Source organism: Gossypium raimondii, chromosome 8, assembly GCF_025698545.1.
Source record: "Gossypium raimondii isolate GPD5lz chromosome 8, ASM2569854v1, whole genome shotgun sequence".
Taxonomy (NCBI): domain Eukaryota; kingdom Viridiplantae; phylum Streptophyta; class Magnoliopsida; order Malvales; family Malvaceae; genus Gossypium; species Gossypium raimondii.
The window spans coordinates 57,107,454-57,129,431 of record NC_068572.1 but is presented as its reverse complement, the minus strand read 5'-3'; the positions used below and the strand labels follow the sequence as shown (position 1 = coordinate 57,129,431).

At 33.0% G+C, this 21,978-nt stretch overlaps 2 protein-coding genes across 2 annotated transcripts; one reads left to right on the top strand and one right to left on the bottom strand.

The window, feature by feature from the left end:
* The first annotated feature begins 676 nt into the window (after window positions 1-676).
* LOC105792412 (heavy metal-associated isoprenylated plant protein 3) lies at window positions 677-1,745 on the top strand. The gene is made up of 4 exons (XM_012620992.2): window positions 677-783; window positions 916-1,047; window positions 1,164-1,257; window positions 1,354-1,745. The coding sequence occupies exons 1-4, from the start codon at window positions 775-777 to the stop codon at window positions 1,674-1,676; spliced, it is 558 nt and encodes a 185-aa protein (XP_012476446.1). The 5' UTR covers window positions 677-774; the 3' UTR covers window positions 1,677-1,745.
* Window positions 1,746-10,944: 9,199 nt separating this feature from the next.
* LOC105793447 (uncharacterized) lies at window positions 10,945-12,324 on the bottom strand. Its single transcript, XM_012622356.2, has one exon. It carries the CDS (start codon window positions 12,322-12,324, stop codon window positions 10,945-10,947), a length of 1,380 nt encoding a protein of 459 aa, XP_012477810.2.
* Window positions 12,325-21,978: the final 9,654 nt, after the last annotated feature.

The window sequence follows — 21,978 nt, the reverse complement described above, 5'->3', positions numbered from 1 at the left end:
CTAAATGGGTGTGTGTGAGTAGAGGTGATTATGGGTTGGGCGGCCCGGCCCGGCTCGACGGACCGCCCGAAAGATGAGAGAGTTTGGGTAAAAATATAAGTCTGAAATATGGGTTTGGACAAAAAAAGAGACCCGTTTAGAAATTGGGCCGGGCTCAGGTAAAACTTTTTTGCCCAGGCCTGGCCCGGCCCGAATTATATATTAAATATATGTAGTTTTTTTTATTTTTAATAAAATATAGATATATATATATATATACATTTTTGGTGTTGTAAAATTTAATATGGGCCGAGCCGGACTCGGACTTAGCAATTTTCTTTCGAGCCGGGCTTGAACAAAAATTTAGGCCCATATTTTTGGCCAGACCAACCTAGGAAACGGGCTTAAAATTTTTCCGGGACCGGCCCTGCCCGAAATCACCTCTATGTGTGAGTAATAAAGAAAATACAAAATCCAGTTGAAATGTGGGTTTAGGTAAGGTCACTGGGTACACCACTGTGGTTCAGGTGGAACTAAAGGCAATGCAAGAGTGAACAGGTGACGGGGGAGGGAGTGGATTAATATACCCTTAGGACCAAGACCTCCAATACACAGAGAAAGAAACAGCCAAGAACCTCCAATTCTTTACTTTTGAACCCCACCACTTTTTCCTTGAAGTACCGCACGTAGCCTGCCGACCTTCATTCCACGCGTTTTGAACCATCCATCCCCTCTATAAAATACTCCATCTCCTTTTTTTCCTCTCATATTTCAAGTCATCACTTACCACTCGCAATGGGAGAGGTGAGTTAGCACTACACTCCCCAACTCCGTTTCTCTTTCTCTTTTTTTACTCTTTTCATCATCTTTCATTTCGTTTTCTGGTTCATAATTAATATGATTTAGTGTTATGGTTATTCTTCGTGTTTGTTGCAGAAAAAGAACGGAAACAAGCAAGGAGGAGGGGATGGGAAAATGAAGGAAAAGAGTTCTTCAACCTCTGTTTTCAAACCTGACCAACAGAAAAACCAGGATTCTGATAATAAATCAGACAAAAAACCCAAAAAGGTACAAAATCCCATATTTTCTATATCATTTCAAAATTTTGTTACTTACTTTCTTGAGGTTTAAGTTTTAAAAAAAAATTATGTAATTTAAGCTTGCTATTTATTATCTTTGTTCAGGCCCCGGTAAGGACGGCGGATTTGAAGGTGCAATTTGGATGCCAGTGTAATGGATGCTTTGATAGGATTAGCAAAATTGTCTCTGAAACCAAAGGTGATGACCTTTACAATTTTCTGTTGCTCTTACGGCGTTGAAATTCTTGCGTTCGATTCTGACTTTTGATACATATTGTTTTTAACGGCATCGCAGGTGTCCGAGAGTTCAAAGTAGACAGGCAGAAGGAGATGGTCAGAGTTAAAGGGACTATGGATATTAAGGCCTTGGCTAAGGCTTTGAAGGACAAGCTGAAGAAGCATGTTGAGATTGTAGCTCCTAAGAAAGAGAAGGATGGCAAGGAGGGCGGCGACGGAGGGAAGAAGAAGAACAAAGGTGGTGGTGAAGATGGTGGGAACGAAGCTAATGGTGGCAAGATGGAAGGGAAGGGAACGGAGTTCTATTTTTATTCGATTTATAAATTACTTTTAATTTTTGTGATATGTGGAATAATTTATTGCGTAACACCAATTGAATAATGTGAGCAACCAAAAATTAGTCTTAAACCCAAATTAATTAATATTTTGGTCCCAACCAATCCTTTAATATTCCAAGGCTTTTTCTACTTTCTCCACCATCCATTACATCCAATATATTTATTAATAAAAAATTCACTTTTTTCATAAACCAAGCAAATTATTAGTAAAATGCCATAGAAGTTTATGTATTATACTTAGATTTCGTTAAGTACTTATTTGGGGTTTTATAATAAATTAGCCTCTAACCTTTAATATATTTATTCAATTTGACTTTATATACAACTTTTTTTTATTTTGAGTCAAATTCCATTACAATTTAACACCTACTTGAAATTGCATGAGACACTAAAGTTGCAACTCTCGTGGCAATAAAAAGTAGAAAATGTAAATCAACAAAAAATATAAACTACTTTTTTTAATTTCAATAAAAAAGTAATTCTTTTTAATCATCTTATTATAAGTTTTGATCATATCTGCTCTTTTTAACACAATACCTAGAATTACCCATAACTGTAACAGCCCGATTTTCAGTGATATTGGAAACAGTAGTTCGACGCCACCAAATCTGGCGAGTAAGCTCGTAAATTTTATTATTTAATATTTACGAGTCAAATATGGTTTAATTTTTTTTTGAATTAGTAATTTATGTCTTACAACGAATTATTAGATTCGAGTGATAAAACCCTAGTTCAAGTGGTTTTAGAAAATAAGGTAACGGGACCTCGTTTCTATAAACTGAGTCATAAATATTTTTATAAATATTTACGAGTGTCATTAAGGTAGTATTTAAGTTTCGTTGAAAGATTTTAACGTTTTAACAGCTTAATTAATTAAAAAAGACTAAATTGAAAATTGTGTAAAACTTGCTAATTATAATAATGTGACTAAATGGCTTGATTAATAAATAAGGAGGGACTTAAGTGATAAATATGCCTAAATTAATGTATGAGGCGGCATATGAATAAAAATAATAATAAAATAAAAAGAAACAATGGTAAAATTTAAAAGCATTCTAGGCTTTTCTTCTCCAATTTTCGGTTTAAAACTAGAGAAGGGGGAGAGCTCAAGTTGGTTTTCATATTTTTGCTGCAGGTAAGTTAAATTTAGCTCCATTTTTAATAGTTTTTATGTTTTTGAGATTGTTACAATTAAGTCCAATTAAATCTTACATTTGTTTTTGATTTTGTTAAAGATTTTGGATGTTTCCATTGATGAATATATATTATTCTTGATGTTAAATGATGAATTTGAGATATTATTTGTTAATTAAAAGTATTTTATTAAGTGTTTTTGATGAATTTCTCGATTAGGGACTAAATGGTTGAAATAGTAAAAATACAAGGTTTTGTTGTGAAATTATTGCAAAATTGGGCTGTATTGAATGCCATGAATATTCTGTTGGCATGGATTTGCATTAAAAATGGTTAATTTGCATGATTTGGGCTCAGGGACTAAATTGAATAAAAGTAAAATTTTAGAGGCAATTTTGTAATAATGTCAAAAATACCAAATTACATGAAATGAATTGTTTTATTATTTAAATTAATAAATTGAATGAAATATTAATTTAGATCAAGATCGGGTGGAAAATCGAGGGAAATGGAAAATTACCAAAATGCCCCTATATCTTGGTATTTTTGCAATTTAGCCTGGTAAGTTCGTATGAACTATATTCTGTATAATTTTGATTAAAGTGAATGTTATTTGGTGATGGATATTCTATATATATGTGTGTTCTATTGTTGGAATTGAATTATTATTGGAAATATATTATCGAATTTAATACTCAGTTTGGATTGAACGCGAGATTGAGTACAATCGTTCTGTGGCAAAGGATGAATTGATGGATAAGACCATAACCGGGTTATGGCACTATGAACGTAAGACAATGGTTGGACCATTGCAATATTTATATGTTAGACCATAGCTGAGCTATGGCATTCTGATGGTAAGACCATAACTGGGTTATGGCACTATGAACGTAAGACCATGGTTGGACCATGGCAGTGTTTATATGTAAGACCATAGCTGGCTATGGCATTCTGATGATAAGACCATAACTGGGTTATGGCACTTCGAATGTAAAGGATGAATTGACGGTAAATTACCCAAGTAAACCAAGGTTCAACATTTGTTGCAAACTTTCGTGTTTACTTTCTGTTTAGCTTTCATGAGCTTCTGTTTAGCCTTCGGGTTTTTGAAAGCGATGTATTCATATCCGTAAGTTGTTCTTCGAATGGTAAAATAATAGGAGTTGTTTTTGGATGATATATGTATATGAAGAAATAGTAAGGGAATGATATGTGTCATGATATGTATAGATATCAATTTCTTGATATGTTGATACATGGAAATTATGTATGTTGTGATGAGTAATAAACTCAAGTGTGATACGTTGATAAAATAAGTTTATCAATGTTGAATTTATATGAAATAAGTTCAAGTATGCTAACAAGGGTTGTTGTTGACGCTTAGACAAGTGCCAAGTTACTGGTTAAATAGTAATATGTTTATTATATGATGTGTTGAAAGGGTAAGTGCTCAAATGAAAATATACTTGTGCTCATGAATGAGTGGTAAGGTTTAAGTTATACAATTTCTTATGAAATGACTTATCAGGTGATTAATTCGAAAAAGGCTATGTTTAGATGCATTAGCTTGTGGCTATGGTTGAATGATATGTTTATGACTGGTATGTTATGTGTCAAAACCATTTTTCGAAAACAAAAAATTTAGTTATCGACTTATTAAAAATGAAAATTGGAGTCGCCACCAATCCTTTATTGGGGTGTGATCGGCTCACCTTAAAACGATTTTGGTCTACGAGATTTGAGAAAATAGGTTCTGAAGTCGGTTACGCACGAGGAAGGGTTAGCACCCTTGTAACGCCCAAAATTGGTACCGAATTGATTATTTAATGTCTTAGTGTCGAAACTTGAAAAGATTTTTAAATACAATCCCATGAAATGAAAGCTTAAATAATTGAATTGGTTAAATAGACGGACCCATTTCAAAGAAATAGACCGCCACACTCAGTGAGTTAGAGTGCAACAGTTCAATCTTCAAAGTTAGATTCGTTCCTTTTAAATTTTTTTAAAACATGTTTTAAGAAGGATATTTGATTATCTAAGTCAATCGAGAAATCAGAATCCAGTAAGTTAGGGTTCAATTTCTCGAAATTCTTAAACATAAAATATTGCCTTTATTTTAAAATCGAGATAACAAAATGTCGTATCCAGTAAGATAGGATCCAACATTTTGAAATCTTAAGAATTTTGTTTTAATAATTGTATGATTTTAATAAAATGAACACTTGATTATCTAAATTCATCGAGAAGAATTGAAGCCCAGTAAGTTAGGGCACAATTCTCTCGAGAACCTATGAACACCAAGCCTTTTTTAAGAATCATGAAATAAAACGATTATAATGCTTTAATAAAATTCAACTCTTACAAATGGAACATGATTGAATCACGATACATGTAATGTAAAAGATAAATAACAATTTAAACTTAAATTACAAGCAATTAAATAAATAATAGGCAAATAAAAACATTGACCTTAATCATATCATACAAACGTCCATATTAACAATTTAACAACCCATAAAACGAATAAATAAGGTTTAAGAAATGAAACATTTATGTATAAAAATCATATAAAAAAGGTTAATCCGAAATTAATGATATACTTTATATACATATATATACTAAAAATAATTTCATATAAATTATATATTTTAAAATAATATTGATAAATTTAAAACATATTGATAATAATTTAAAAAATTATGTATTATGTTTTTTTAAAACAATATCATACTAAATATCAAAGTAATGTTAAAATGAATTAAAATAGGAATTAATTTATTTTAAAAACATTTTTGAAGATAAAATTAAATATAATAAAACAACTTTGAAAAGTGATAACAACAATTATAAGAAAAATATTAAAAAGTTTAAAATTGGAGCTTAAATAAAGTTTGAACCTAAAAGAAAAAAAACAAAATTAAATAAATATATAGTAAATTCAAAATTTTATTATATAATGAACTTAAAATATGAAATACAAACTAAAATGATGGTTTATTATATTTTAAATTATAATAATAGTAGATTTAAAACATTATGAAAATCAAATATTACAAATAATGTTAGACTTTATAATATATGCAAGTAGGATTAATTACAATTAAAATATTTCTGAATTTTAAGAAAGAAAACTAAATTTGTACTAAATTAAAATTTATTTCAAAACTGAAGGACGAAACCAGCGGCTAAACACAAGCATCACAATCCATCACAAAAACGACAGCGTTCAAGTTTGGACCTAAATGAAAACTAAGTTAAATACACGGTATAATTACAAATGATTAAAGAAATTAAATTGCCATTCCAGTAAACGCATAAGGACCTATTAAATAAATAAACCAAACGATCCATAATGCGCAGATCCTTCCCGGATCGGGTCAGCGTTTGGATCGGGTCATCAAAACGACACCGTTTTGAAGCCATTGCATTAGCAACAAACGGTGACGTTTAAAATTCTGTGCTTAAGAATAAAATAAACCTAAAAAACCCTATCACTTTTAATAACAAAACCTAAACTAAAAACTTTGTGCCGCTCGACGAATCCTCTTCTCAGACCCTCCAACCCCCACTCAACTCTGATGACGACGGAGAGAGAGAGGATGCGGTCACCAGGTACGTCCTTTCTTTTACTGTTATCTCTTCTCTTCTCTCCCGATTAATGAACACAAAAATAAATAAAAGAAAGAAAAGAAAGGAAACGAATAACTGGTAAAATGAAAAAGAATATAAACCCAGAAAAATCACCTTTCAGTATTTCTGATTCTTTTTTGTATTTTGAATGCGTAAGGGAGAAATACAAAGGGTTTTCGGTTCTTATATCCTCATTCGACAAAGAACCGAAAAAATCGAATAAAATAAATAGCAAAAATCGAAAAAATTCTCATTGGGCGTGCGTGGGGTGGAAGCTCAACGCGTGCGTGGAGGCTACTACGGCGCGCACTGGGGCTGAATGCTGCTACGGTTTACTACTATGTATTCTAGTGTTGGGCCATTTGGGCTGAGTTGGTTTGCTGGGCTTAGAATCGGGTTTAGGTCGGGATAGATTAATGGGCTATTTGTATTAGGTCTTGTTATATTTTGGGGCTAGAGTTTGTATTATTATTATTTTTGTGTAAATTGATCTGGGCTAATGTAAATGGACTGTTTTTGGATTGAATTTTATTTATTATTATTTTTTTGTTTTTTTTCTGCTTATTCTGAATGGGCCCCGGGGCAAAATTGGGTATTACATTATGCATATGGAATAAGTGTGGAAAGTAAAGAAATGCAAATGAAAATAAAGAAATTTGGAAGAGTTAAAGTTGCTTAAAATCCTAATATGCTAGGAATAATATGTATAAGTGATGCGGTGGATTTGTTCACCTTGTGAGTTATTGAATATAACTTCACGAGTATTGCGGTATCAATATTGGATTATTCTTGATATGTATAAATTTCATATTTGAAATGAATTGATATGATTAAAGTTTATACGAGCTTACTAAGCATTCATTGTTTACGTAGTTGTTTTCCTTTACTTTCTAGATTATCGGAAGCTCGATCGGGTTGGAAGCTTATCGGAGATATATCACACTATCCATCATTTCTATTGGTACTTTCGGATGTTTTGATTTTGGTTATAATGGCATGTATAGGTAATCTGGTTAATGTTGGCCTATATGAATTTTGTTGAGATTAGCCACTTATTTGGCTTGTGTTTTGACACATTTTGATTTGTGCATATTTGTGTTATATGGTTGATGTGTGGTTTGGTTTCTGGTTGTATGGCGAAAGGTAAAATGTTAGCTAATGTGCATTTTATACATGTGATTTGGAATGTGATGAATTTATCATGAATCGGCACTTTAATATATAAGGTATATATATATTTAAATATGTTAGTATTTGAAATACATTTTGGCACCAAATGGTATGTTTTGGCAGGGAAGTGACTTGGTTTGAAATAAAGCAAATTAGCTTGGTATACTTTGGGTACAAAAATGCATATAAGTTAGTTATACATTTGAGTATATTGAATGCATGAATACACTTATTTTGGCTTGTTTTGGATGCCTAATTACAGCTTGTTGATATTGTAATAGCCCGATTATGACCCTAACCGGAACGGTGGTTTCGAGACCACGAATCCGAGTTAGAAAAATATTTTAAAATTTTTTTCTGTGTTTATTATGTGTGAATTTACTTGTGTGAAAATTTCGTGCTTGTTGACACCATTTTTTTGGATGAAAAACGGGGTCGACTTGGGTTTTGACGAAAACGGATAAAACGGGAGTCGCCACCAATCCTTTTTGATGAGGTGTGATTGGATCACCTTGAAAACTGGTTGTTTTTAATAAACAATTTTTTTTATTAAAACAACAATTTTGGTCCATGAAATCCAAAAAAATGGGTTCGGAAGTCGGTTATGCACGAGGAAGGATTAGCACCCTCGATACGCCCAAAATTGGTACCTAGTTGATTACTTAATGTCTTAGTGTCGAAAAGCTGAAAACTTTAAAGAAATTCAAAATACGATCCTTAAAAAATTTTCGAATGGCATGGATTAAAATTCAAGAGGATATTCAGCAATTTGGCTAAACGTGAAATCGAAACCCAGCACCTTAGGGCACATTTCTCGAATTTCCAAACGCAAAACATTGCCTTATTTTTGAAAAGTTTTTTTTGAAAAGGATATTTAGCTATTTGGTCAAACGAGAAATCGAAACCCAGTACCTTAGGGCACGTTCCTCGAATTTCTAAACGTAAAATATTGCCTTATTTTGAAAATTTTTGAAAAGGATATTAAGTCATTTGGTCGAACGAGAAATCAAACCCAAGACCTTAGGGCACGTTCTCGAATTTCCAAACGCAAAATATTGCCTTATTTTGAAAATTTTTGAAAAGGATATTAAGTCATTTGGTCGAACGAGAAATCGAAACCTAGTACCTTAGGGCACGTTCCTCGAATTTCCAAACGCAAAATATTGCCTTATTTTGAAATATTTTCTTTTTTTTTTAAAACATGATATTCACGTGCATGATGGAATAATAAACATGATTATGTAAAAAATGAACAAAACGAATGATAAATCAATCATACATTCCATAGCAAATAAATAAATAAAATAAACTAAAGCATAAAATGGGCATATAAATAAATACATAAATGAACATAAAAATAAAGGAAAATATATGAAAATTATAAAATATGAAAAATATGTACGTACATATGAAGGGAAAAATGTATGTATATACATAAAATTATGTAAGTATGAAAAAATATAAATTATAAGATATAAAATATAAGTATTTACATGTATATGTATGTAGATCATAAAATACAAAGATATATAGAATATAAATATGTACGTAAATTTATAAAAACATGAAAAATATATGTATATATGCATTATAAAATATATATATATAAGTAAATATGTGCATATACGTATATAATTATCATAAAATATAAAAAGTATGTATATAAGTATATATATAAAAAATAGCCTGTGCCAAATCTCTCCAAGTAGCAATTTTGGTCCGGCTTAGCTGATTGTACCATTTTAATGCCGCACCTATAAGACTATCCAGAAAGCAGTGTATTAATAATTGATCATTATTAATATACCCCATCATTCTCCTGTAGAACATAGTAATATGAGCTTCTGGGCTACTGGTCCCATTATATTTCTCGAATTCCGGCATCTTAAATTTGTAAGGAAGCACCAAATTCGGAATTAAGCTCAGATCTTTCGCATCTATTCCACGATAGCTGTCGATACTTTCTATCGCCCTAAATTTCTCTTCAATCCATTTCCATTTCTCCTCAAACTGCTTTGGTAACTCTTCCTTTATCTTGTCTTTCTCAGCTACTTCATCGAAGTCCGGGACAACCAGATTATCGCCAGGACTAGAACCAGATCTGACCTGAAGGTTCTTCGGTATTGAAGCGTCACCTTGAAAGTGCTGAGGCCTAATCGAAACAGAAGGTCTTCGTGGATGTGGTTCAATCTGAATTTGCGCTTGCGGAAGCGTGAATCCTAGAGGAAAAAGTGGCTCATCATTGTTTCCTTCTTCATCGCAAATCACAGGACTTTTCCCTTTATCCGCTTCCTTGGCTATTAATTGCGTCAATTTAGTCATTAGGTCATCTTGAGACTCTTTCATCTTTTGCGCCATGTCTTTCTGGATCTTTTCCATATGTTCCTTCAATTGCACCTGCAACTGGTCTTGCATTTCCTTTTGAAGCCGTTCTAGTTTTTCCATCCTTTGATCCATAATTTTTGATTTAGCACGGGTGCCGTAACAGTGTCGATTTTCCAGGTTAATTGAAATAATTTTATTCAATTAGGGTCCTTTGATGGTTGTTAATGCATATAATGTGATGCAATGCATGAAATGAAATGCGAAAAGAAAAGGCATTGACTTTGATTCAATTCCATTTAGAAAACTTTATTAGAAAAACAAAATTCTTTACATAAGTCCGATTACATATACGGTTTTGCCCTAATGCTCAAAATTCTAATCTTCTTAAGTAATGAAGCTAGCTCTTTTCCTCGGCTTGATTCCAACTCATACTTCACACTTAGCGTATCAGCTTGCACTGTTAGTGTCTGCAGATGATCCGCAACCTCTCGAATTTGAGCCACAGCTTCTCCCATAATGTGATCTCTATCTCTAACTTGGTTCTGAAAGTAGTGCAACTGCTCGTTTTGACGATCTTCATTAGCTTCCAAATACTCGATCCGGATCTCGCAATTTCGCAATGCTGCCTCTAACTCTTCAGTTCTTTCTTTCATCTTTTCAATTCTATTTAGGCTTGCTCTCAATTCCATCACAGAGTTCCGATTTCGGTGCCGATGAAGAGATCCTTCTAATTCAATCACTCTGTTCTCTAGCTCCCCTTTCTCTTTCTGATTCTCCGATAAACTTCTCTTCAGAGTCTCGTTCTGTGCTTGAATTTCTTGGAACCTCCTTTCTCATTCATCAGCCTTATTCTTCTCTTCTTGAATTTTTTTGCGCCACTGTTCCGAAGTTTTTCCCAACCCTACAGTCCTCATTGATAGCCGCATCTTCTTGTAATCTATTTTTAAACTATCAAGATCTTCTTCAACCCTAGCTTTCCCTTTTCTTAGTTGCTCCGCCTCAAGCTTCTGAACATCTACATCCAATCTTAAATTCATTTTTTCTTCCTCTATTCACTCTATCTGCTTTTCTAATTCTGCATTTCTTCTTTCAAAGTCTTGCTTTAATATTTCCAGTTCAGAAGGGATGACCCGTAAATGCTCCTCCATTAACTGACTACCTTCGTGACTTGGTTCAGGAATATTGTCGTTAATTCTCTTACTTCGCCACCCATGATATTCAGGAGTTATCATTGCCCCAAAGGTAAATCTTTTCATCCGGTGAGTTTGCTTCCAAGCGTTGGACATTTCTCGAATCTTTCCCTTGTAGTTATTATCTCCATAAGAAAACTCACATTCGGCCAGTCCTTGCATTGCCGGTATGAACTGCCTTGATCTATACTGTCTTAATACGAGCAGAGGGGTATATCCAACGGCTCCCCAAATTCCGAGTAAAGGAACCCAATCGAAGTCTCCACATCGATATAAAATCTCGTCAGGCACCATCCAAGGAGCTTTCCATTCAACATCTTCATCTCGGAGATTTTGAAGGATCGCCATCCACCTTTCTCCAGAAATATCGTCACGTCTTGGCGTCGCTGCTAATTCTTTCAAAGGAGAATACCTTTCAGAGAATACTTTGTAAGAAACCTTATCCACCTTCCAGAAGTGGCTGTGGAACCAAGCTAACAGGAGCTGTGCACAACCAATGAATCTTCCTTCGCCCGCTCTTCGGCATGCACTTAAAGATCTGAACGTTTCGGCCAGAATTGCTGGGATAGGTGTAACCCCCCTGTCAAGCTTATTGAACAAATTTGTAACTGTGTCATCAATATGTCCTAACGCTTTGGGGAAAATAACCTGCCCATAGATACTCAAGGCGAGGACATCGACTTTCTTCTTTGTATCAGGGTGTGCCGAAATCTGATCTCGCAAACTTCTCCAAGGGATACATTTATTTTCTCCTTTTTGCTTGGTTCGTGCCGTAACCCATTGCTCGCTCATTCCAGTGATCTTTGCTAACTTCTTTGTAAAAGGGAGAACATTGGCAGTTCTAGCATAAACTTTATCTACTTGGATTCTTGGACAACAAAGCAAAGCTGTATACTCCTCCACGGTAGGCACCAAGTCTACTTCCCCAAAGGTGAAAAAGCTATAAGCAGAATTCCAAAATTGGACCAGAGCTCGAAATAAATGCTCGTCCACTTTGATGTCGAGCAAGTAGGGCAAATCACCATAATTATAGTAAAACAATTGTTTGACCTCGTCATCCCACTGAGCCCAGATTTCTTTCAAGTCTTGGAGATTATTCTGAGTTACGTTGATACAAGTGAAGTCCCATAATTCTGATGTATACCCCTCCGTTACACTATCACCTTTCTCAAGTTGCGTTCTTTCTGACCATGTTTGGACAACCGCATTATTTTCAGCCTTATCAAGAAATTCGTTTTCCATTATGAGCTTTCTGTCTAGAAATCGAATGTGAATCAACGCCTTTTGTAATGAAATGCCATGCAGTTAAAATGTCATGCATCCAAAGTAAAACAGCAAAGATTAGTATCAGATATAAACATATAATCCAAAACAATTCAGAAAGAATAAAAACACATATCAGGGTACCACTAGGGTTCGGTGTAGTTCTACCGAGGGTGAGTCCCTAAGGTTCACTATATATGGTTTGGCTCTAAAATAAGGGTACCCAAACCAGCAGATTCCTCGATCTTCACCCATTATAGGCTCATACAGATCGAGTTCGGTTCAGGGGGATACATTTCCCTATGGGTGCACGGAGATGAAAATCTCACGAAGACATAGGTACAGATGTATCCCGAAAGCGATCCACTATCCTGCACGGAGGTGAAAACCTCACGAAGGAATAGCTTCTCACTCCCACTTAAAAGGTGTGACCAACGGTCATGCAATGCAATGCAGAGATAAAAATTTAAAATACAAAGCATAATGAAAGCTATAATTCAAAACAAATGAAATGCAATGAGAAGATCGTATATTTAAATCAAATTTTCAACTTTCGACAAAAAAATAAGAAATAATCAACTCGTGGCTTGACTCTCTTATTTAAAATCCCCAGCGGAGTCGCCAAGCTGTTGACACCATTTTTTTGGATAAAAACGGGGTTGACTTGGGTTTTGACGAAAACGGATAAAACGGGAGTCGCCACCAATCCTTTTTGATGAGGTGTGACTGGATCACTTGAAAACTGGTTGTTTTTAATAAACGATTTTGTTTTTTATTAAAACAACAATTTTGGTCCATGAAATCCAAAAAAATGGGTTCGGAAGTCGGTTACGCACGAGGAAGGATTAGCACCCTCGATACGCCCAAAATTGGTACCTAGTTGATTACTTAATGTCTTAGTGTCGAAAAGCTGAAAACTTTAAAGAAATTCAAAATACGATCCTTAAAAATTTTTCGAATGGCATGGATTAAAATTCAAGAGGATATTCAGCAATTTGGCTAAACGTGAAATCGAAACCCAGCACCTTAGGGCACATTTCTCGAATTTCCAAACGCAAAACATTGCCTTATTTTTGAAAAGTTTTTTTTGAAAAGGATATTTAGCTATTTGGTCAAACGAGAAATCGAAACCCAGTACCTTAGGGCACGTTCCTCGAATTTCCAAACGTAAAATATTGCCTTATTTTGAAAATTTTTGAAAAGGATATTAAGTCATTTGGTCGAACGAGAAATCGAAACCCAGTACCTTAGGGCACGTTACTCGAATTTCCAAACGCAAAATATTGCCTTATTTTGAAAATTTTTGAAAAGGATATTAAGTCATTTGGTCAAACGAGAAATCGAAACCCAGTACCTTAGGGCACGTTCCTCGAATTTCCAAACGCAAAATATTGCCTTATTTTGAAATATTTTCTTTTTTTTTAAAACATGATATTCACGTGCATGATGGAATAATAAACATGATTATGTAAAAAAATGAACAAAACGAATGATAAATCAATCATACATTCCATAGCAAATAAATAAATAAATAAACTAAAGCATAAAATGGGCATATAAATAAATACATAAATGAACATAAAAATAAAGGAAAATATATGAAAAATATAAAATATGAAAAATATGTATGTACATATGAAGGGAAAGAATGTATGTATATACATAAAATTATGTAAGTATGAAAAAAAATATAAATTATAAGATATAAAAATATAAGTATTTACATGTATATGTATGTAGATCATAAAATACAAAGATATATAGAATATAAATATGTACGTAAATTTATAAAAACATGAAAATATATGTATATATGCATTATAAAATATATTTATAAGTAAATATGTGCATATACGTATATAATTATCATAAAATATAAAAAGTATGTATATAAGTATATATATAAAAAATAAAAAAATGTTCCTATATATATAAAAGCAATAATAATAATAATAGTAATAATAACACTAAAATAATTAATTAAACGATAAATTTGCTAAAAACGGACTAAATCGAAATAAAAACAAAAAAACTGGGCAAAATCGAAATAAAAAAACAAAAACGGGATTAAATTGCAACTCCCGCCAAACAGAGAGGGACCAGACGGGTAAATAGACCGGAGCCCTCAAAACGCATCGCATCAAGGAGGATCAATTTGAAACATGAAAGAAATTTCAAGATCAAATTAAAAAAAAGAAACTTAATTGTAAAATAGTTAAAATGCGGAAGGGCCGAAATCACAAATAGACCCTCAGGTACAAAAACACGCGGACCTTCATTGGGTCGGGTCGGGTCGGCCTGATCCGTGTCAAAACGATGCCGTTTTTGGACTATGGTGCTAGCCTTAAACGACGCCGTTTAGGGTGTCTATTTAAGCCGCCTTTTTTTTTATTTGTCATTCTCCTCTGTTTTAAACAAAAAAAACATCCAAAATACTCTCCCCACCCCTCTTTTCTCCGGCCAAAGTCCCTGCCGCGGGCCACCATGCCGGTCGCCGATTATCGGTGCCGGCGCCACCGTAGGCGGCAGTCAGAAGGCGAAAGGTCGGGTTTTTTTAAACCCCTTTTCAAAAGCCTTTAGAAGATCGGGTTTTAAAGACCCTAAGGCCGAGAAAGAGAACCCCAAAAGTCGTCATCCTCGTCCGTTCTCAGTAACTCGGACTCCGGCGACGCCACAACAACGACGGCTCAGGTAAGTTTCGTTTATTACTTTTTTATTTTATTAAATGTGAAAGAAAAGAAAGAGCAAGAACAGATCCAAATCGAAGAGAAAAAGACTAAAAATATCACCTTTCAAACTGATTTTCTTTTCTATTTCTTCAATCTCTTTTTTTTTTCTTTTTTTCCGAACCCCTTTACAAAGATTTTTTGTTGGCTTTATAGCCAATTTACATGAATTTTTTTAGTCTATTTTACTTGCTGATGTTTTCTTTCTGTCATTGCAGGCATGGGCGCACGTGGGTGGAGGTGACAGTGGCAGTTGGCGGTGGTTGCTGGCAGAGCAGGTGGGCAGAAAACCAAAGGTCAGAAGACCCTAGGAGCGGCGCCTAGGGTTCTTCTGTTTTCTGCTAGATTTTTCCTTGTTTTGGGTCTAGTGGGCTGCTAGGGTTTTGGTTATTGGGCTGGTTTTTGTTTTGTTGGTATGGGCCGGGCGAAATTGGGCTTGTACAGTGCTTTAATTTCGCCGTTTGAGTGTCTGATTAAATAAAAAGATTAAATCGCGTAAAATAAAAATTTAGTGGTTATTTCTAAAAGGGCTGATTAGTGGTTGTTCTTTTAATATGGGGGTTTTATGTTGCAATTTGACCATTGAAAAGATAGTGGACGGCATTATGTTTGTAATATATAGTTTTTTTATTATTTATAAAGGTTATAATATATATTATATTATAATGTTATAATAAAACAAATAAAAGTCATTATCATCTTTTATTTCTTTATCTACTAGCCGAAACTAAAGAAAAGAAAAGAAGAAAAACCTAGCTATTCGGCCATCTTTGAAGCTTGATTTAAAGTTAGTTTTTGTTCGGTTTTTGATAATTTTTATGTTTTTGTAATCGTTGCTTCAAATACTTCAAGACCCATCATTGAATTTTTTATTTTGATGAAGATTTTGAAATGTGCCATTGATGAGTTTATGAGTTTTATGATGATAGTTGATGAATTATGAAATATATGTGTTAGATTAATATGTTTTGTTTTTGGATTTTTGGTGAATTTGAGTAATTAGGGTTAAATTGTAAAAATAATATTTTGAGGGACTAAAATGTGAAAAAAATTAAATATATGGACTTGTATGGAGCCTATGAATATTCGGCCCTAGCATGGTATATGCAAATTTTGTGTATTTTGAGTTTTATGCAATAGGGACTAAATTACAAAAAGTGTAAAATGTCAGGGGCAAAATGGTAACTTTCCCAGTTATGTGTTTTTGGATTAAATTGAATGATTTGATGAATAAAATGGTTGAATTTGAATATGTTTAGATCAAGAACCAAAGAAAATGGAACTGGATCAGGGAAAAACAAAAATAAACGAATAGTCGATTATTCCGTCCGTCAATATTCGAGGTAAGTCTATAGACATTTAAATGTTGTTAAACTTGATAATATATAAATGTTATGTGATGAATTGAATTATTCGATTATATATGTGTTTGGCCGAATGTGATTTGAGATAGGGGAACTATGTTTCGAGCTCGTTTTGATAGAGATAAAATGTCCGAAAGTCCCGTACGAACCCCAGGAATAGATAGGATAAATATGTCATGGCATAGGACCTCTGATATGTGTTTTTCGTGTAAGACCACATCTGGGACGTTGGCATCAACTTGTGTTTACGTGTAAGACCCTGTCTGAGACAGTGGCATCGATATGTAATTACATATAAGACCACGTTTGGGACGTTTGCATTGTATGAGCTTTCAGACTATCCGCGTATCATTTTTAACTTTGAACGATTCAACGGGCAATATGAAGTAAATACCAAATGTGAAATCGAATTACAGGTTCAGGTATGTGTTAGTTATTTGTTTAAATGAAAACAATGTAAGTTGATTATTTGAAATGATATAAAGTTTTGTGAATATGAATTATGGGTTAGCATATTTGATCATATAAGTGATTCGCCTATTGATGTATTTGTGATAATAAAAGTGAAAATATATATGTGTAAATGATCGATTATATTCGGCCATATGGTATATGTATGTGTGATTAAAGTGTGACCCTTGTAGTAAATGATGTACTTGTATCGGAAAAATATGTGTAGTCGGTCTTATTATCCTAATGTTAATATGCAAATGTATTTATAAATGTTTTTTGCTTATAACTTACTAAGCATAAATAACTTACTGTGTGTATGTTCTTGTTTACCTCTGTTTTATAGATTTTGGAGTCAAGCTACGAGCTCGGGAATCGTTAGCAAAGCCTATCACACTATCGACTATTTTCAGTATTTTATAAAATGAATTTATTTGAAACTATGGCATGTATAGGCTAGCTTTGGAGTTAGTTTAATTTGAAAGTGTTTGTATAAAAGCCATGCGAAAATGGCTTAATTTCCTTGCTTGTGTTCGGTTTCGGTTTAATTATGGCTTAAGTTTGTTTTGGTCATGGTTTAATCTTATATGGATAGTAATCACATGGTATGGCATATATATATATATGGTGATGTTTTGTTCATGTGTTTTGGCAATAAGGTAGATGAGGTATGTTTGATGTATTTTAGTAAGGTAAATAATGTTAACTTTAAGTGATTTTGGTTATGTGTTATATATATATATGTATGATATGCTTAGTATGTTTTGTTATGGTGATTTGATATGATTTAACTTAAGTAAATTAGGTATGAGTAATGGATGTGTTAAGGTCATTCGGCTTTGTAATTAAATTATTTGAAAATGCATTATATGGTATGGTTTGTGAGTGAGGATGAATAGGTGTTTGGTTTGAATAATTTGATGTTAGATGGACAAGTATTGGATTTATGTTACAGGTATCTATAAGCTTATAATGTATTTGTATATATATTTACTATAAAGGTTTGGTGCTTAATGGTAAATAATGAATTAAGTGTATGAACATAATTGGCTTGTTAAAAATGTGATGTGTGTATGGCATGATTATATAAATATGAAGTAAATAAGGTTTCCTATATAACCTAATAGGTAGTTAATTTATTGGTTAAGTGTATGAATTCTAACTATGGTATTTGGGCATGTGAAATAAGTGTAATATTTGTTGTTATTTATGTTCAAGATGCTTTAAGTTATTATAGTTTATGCTCATAATCTTGTGATGAATTAAAATGGCTAAGTATATGATATTTTGGTAATTCTTAAATAAATGAAATTGAATTAATGGATGTCTTAATGCATGCTAGGTATGAGATGATTATATATTCGAATATACATAGGTTATTTTGATTTAGTTGTAATGGCAATGTATGCAACTTTATAATGCTTGAATGGTTCAGTATTTGTACTTTGAATTGATTATAAAGCATGCAAATTTGGTATACAATGATTTGTTCTTTGTGTTCAATAATGTTTTAGGCATTCGAAAGGTCATGCATTTGAATTTCATACGATTCGAACTTTGTATTAATGAAGCATGATTTGTATATGTGAAATATATAATATATATATATATATATATATATATATATATGAATTGATTTAGAAAACTTTTATAAAGAATATTATATTGCCTAGTACTTGAATTCAATTGAATGTCTGTTCTGAGTTGTGTTTTGTTAGGTAATGTCTCATAACCCTAATCTAGCGATGAATTCGGGTTAAGGGGTGTTATAGATATAAGTAATGTTGATTGTGGGTTGACACCAAATTGGGTGAGAAATGTGGCTTGTAAAATAGTTTATTTTCGTCCACATGTGCAGAGACACGGGCGTGTGTCTCAGCCGTGTGTGACGCACGGCCAGGTAACACGGTCATGTGTCCTCTGTATCTTTTAAAAGAATACAAGTCAGTGAGTTACACGGTCTTAGACACGGGCGTGTCTCTTGACCGTGTGAGTCACACGGCCGTGTGAGCCCTGCAGTGTTGAAAATATTAAATGTTTCTAAAAATTTTTTTGAGTTTTCGATTTAGTCCCGATTTGCTTCTAATGTGTATTTTGGGCCTCAAGGGCTCGTATAAGGGACAATATGTTTAATTCCAATTGGTTTCTGACATGTATATTATGTGATGTGGAATATTTGAAATATTTGTCTATTTGTTCTGTAAACTCCGGTAATGCTTCGTAACCCTATTCCAGTTGTGGACTCGTGTTAGGGGTGTTACAATAACCCCTCCACAACCCATAAATAAGAGGCGAATAAGCTTTAGTGCACTTGAACCCATGATCTCATGCATTGACAACAATATCCATGCCAATCGAGCTAAGACTCAATAAGAAAAAAAGAAATTCTATTTTTTAAATGCCAAAGAATTTTAAATAATGAAAAAGTCAAAAATTATGAAAAAAGTAACTGTTTCCAGAAGTGGACTAGACTGGTCGATCGAATCATTGGATTGAGAACCGATTAAGGTATCGATTTGGAAGAAAAGACCAGATTGATTGAACTGGTAATTGAATTAATATTTTTCCATTTTTAAAATATTTTTAATAATTTATTCAATTAAACTGTAGTAAAATTTGGAAAATATGAAAAGGTATATAAAGTATCGATAATTTAATTTAGTATTACTTACACAATGAAGCTAATTTTTTGAAACGATAATTAAACTAATCTTTTAAGTTTCTAATATCATTTTTAAGAATCGTGAAATTTTTAACGACTTTTTAAAATTATTATTATTTGTTAAACTCCTTTGCATCTCATAGAATTTTTATTAAAATTGAGAAAACTTCTACATATATATATTTATAATTTTAAGTTCTTTTTATTTTTATTTATTTTTATAATTTTTGAAATTGATTCTTTCGCTTGCTTTTCTCTTACATTACTTTATTCAGAGTGGTCTCTTTTAATAATATCGTTTTTAAGTTTTAAATTTAAAATTTTCTTTTAAAATTTTAATATAACTTACCATTACTAATATATTTATTAATAAAAAATTTACTTTTTATCATAAACCAAACAAATTATCAGTAAAATGCCATAGAAGTTTATGTATTATACTTAGATTTCGTTAAGTACTTATTTGGGTTTATATATATATATATATTTAAGGCATTATAATAAATTAGCCTCTAACCTTTAATATCTTTATTCAATTTGACTTTATATACAACTTTTTATTATTATTTTGAGTCAAATTCCATTACAATTTAACACCTACTTTGAAATTGCATGAGACACTAAAGTTGCAACTCTCGTGGCAATAAAAAGTAGAAAATGTAAAACAACAAAAATATAAACTACTTTTTTTTTAAATTTCGATAAAAAAATTAAATTTTTTTAACCATCTCATTATAGGTTCTGATCATATCTGCTCTTTTTTAACACAATGTCTAGAACTACCCATAACTGTAACAGCCCGATTTTCAGTGATGTAGGAAACAGTGGTTCGACGCCACCAAATCCGACGAGTAAGCTCGTAAATTTTATTATTTAATATTTACGAGTCAAATATGGTTTAAAAATTTTTTTGAATTAGTAATTTATGTCTTATAATGAATTATTAGATTCGAGTGATAAAACCCTAGTTCAAGTGGTTTTAGAAAATAAGGTAACGGGACCTCGTTTCTATAAACCGGGTCATAAATATTTTTATAAATATTTACGGAGTGTCATTAAGGTAGTATTAAAGTTTTGTTGAAAGATTTTAAATGTAACACCCCAAACCCGGCCTAGACATTATGACCGAATCTGGCGATGTCACATGGTAGTGTGTTTGAAAACCGAAGCTCTTTGAAAAAAATTGTAACTTTGCTTAAAAAATTCTCCGTTTAGAGCTTTTCGTTATCTTTTGTTAATCCTGAAATAGTGTTTTTTTATTCAATCGTTAGTTTGCAAAACATTACACGTAGCGGAAGCTTTTTAAAACAGTTTGTGTCATTGTGGGTATTTTGCTAAATACATGCTTTTCTTTTTAAAAAACCCGTGTTTTATCTACCTCTAGCAGATATAAAACATAAAGCAGTTTTAAATCCAAATTTAAAGAAAAAATCCATAGTGGCCATTATTATAGATAAAAAAACCCCAAATAAAACTTTAAAAATAAATATAATTAGGTACAAAACAGTAAAAAGGAGTTGTGTGGCCACCGCTGAGTCCTCCGCCGCACTGATCTGCCTATGATTAGGGATTACCTATACAGATTAACAGAAGTGGGTGAGTTTTCAAAACTCAGTGTGTAATTTCCCGTGCAAACAAACAGACAGTATACAGAATAATTAGACAGTAAACAGAATAAACTCAGTCTGGGCCTAAGCCTTTTTCAGTATCAGTGACGGTATCGGTTTGGGCTTTATCCCATCTCAGTACAAAAGTAATCATGCATTTGGGCCTTGGCCCATTATAATGTCAGCAATCAGTGCAGTAACAGATTATGCAGTATACAAGTCCTACCTAGCCAACCTCTACACACCATCTCCGTCCAACCCTACACTGCATGTGGGGATATAATCAACCCACTCATCCCTACACTCCAAGTAGTACCGATTGCGGTACTATACAGTAATATGCAGCTGAGTTGCTAGTAAGTTAGGCTCGAAGCCTTCCAGTACACTTTCTCCGATCAATAATAACCCATCTCCGTGCCATGCATCATACAATCATGTCATGTCATATCATAGTATCATACATGTATTCAGTACAGTTTAACAACATGCTCTATACATAGTCATAAATATATATCGTTCATGGATATAATAGTCATTTAGTCAATTAGGGGTCTAGGTAAGCTTACCAACCCTACAGAAGGTTCACAGCCGCCTCGGGTGACCCGTGCAACCTTAACATTAAAACAGTGAAAAATGGGCCCACATGCCCATGTTGTCGGCTGGTGTGGGCCCACACACCCGTGTGGCCCACACGGCCTAAAATGGCCTTGGCCGTGTGATCCAATACGTTTTATAGTCATTTCATGAGTATATAACTCATATATTCCATATATTTACAACATTTTCACTTTCTATTTTCAATTCACTATTTCACTTCCATTTCT

What these genes read in the sequence shown, in the direction of transcription:
- LOC105792412 (XM_012620992.2), top strand. An exon ending in CAGACAAAAAACCCAAAAAG is followed by an intron (nt 1,048 to 1,163) that starts GTACAAAATCCC and finishes ATCTTTGTTCAG; the next exon opens with GCCCCGGTAAGGACGGCGGA. An exon ending in AATTGTCTCTGAAACCAAAG is followed by an intron (nt 1,258 to 1,353) that starts GTGATGACCTTT and finishes ACGGCATCGCAG; the next exon opens with GTGTCCGAGAGTTCAAAGTA.
- LOC105793447 (XM_012622356.2), bottom strand. Translation starts at nt 12,324, where the DNA reads ATGGAAAACGAATTTCTTGATAAGGCTGAAAATAATGCGGTTGTCCAA.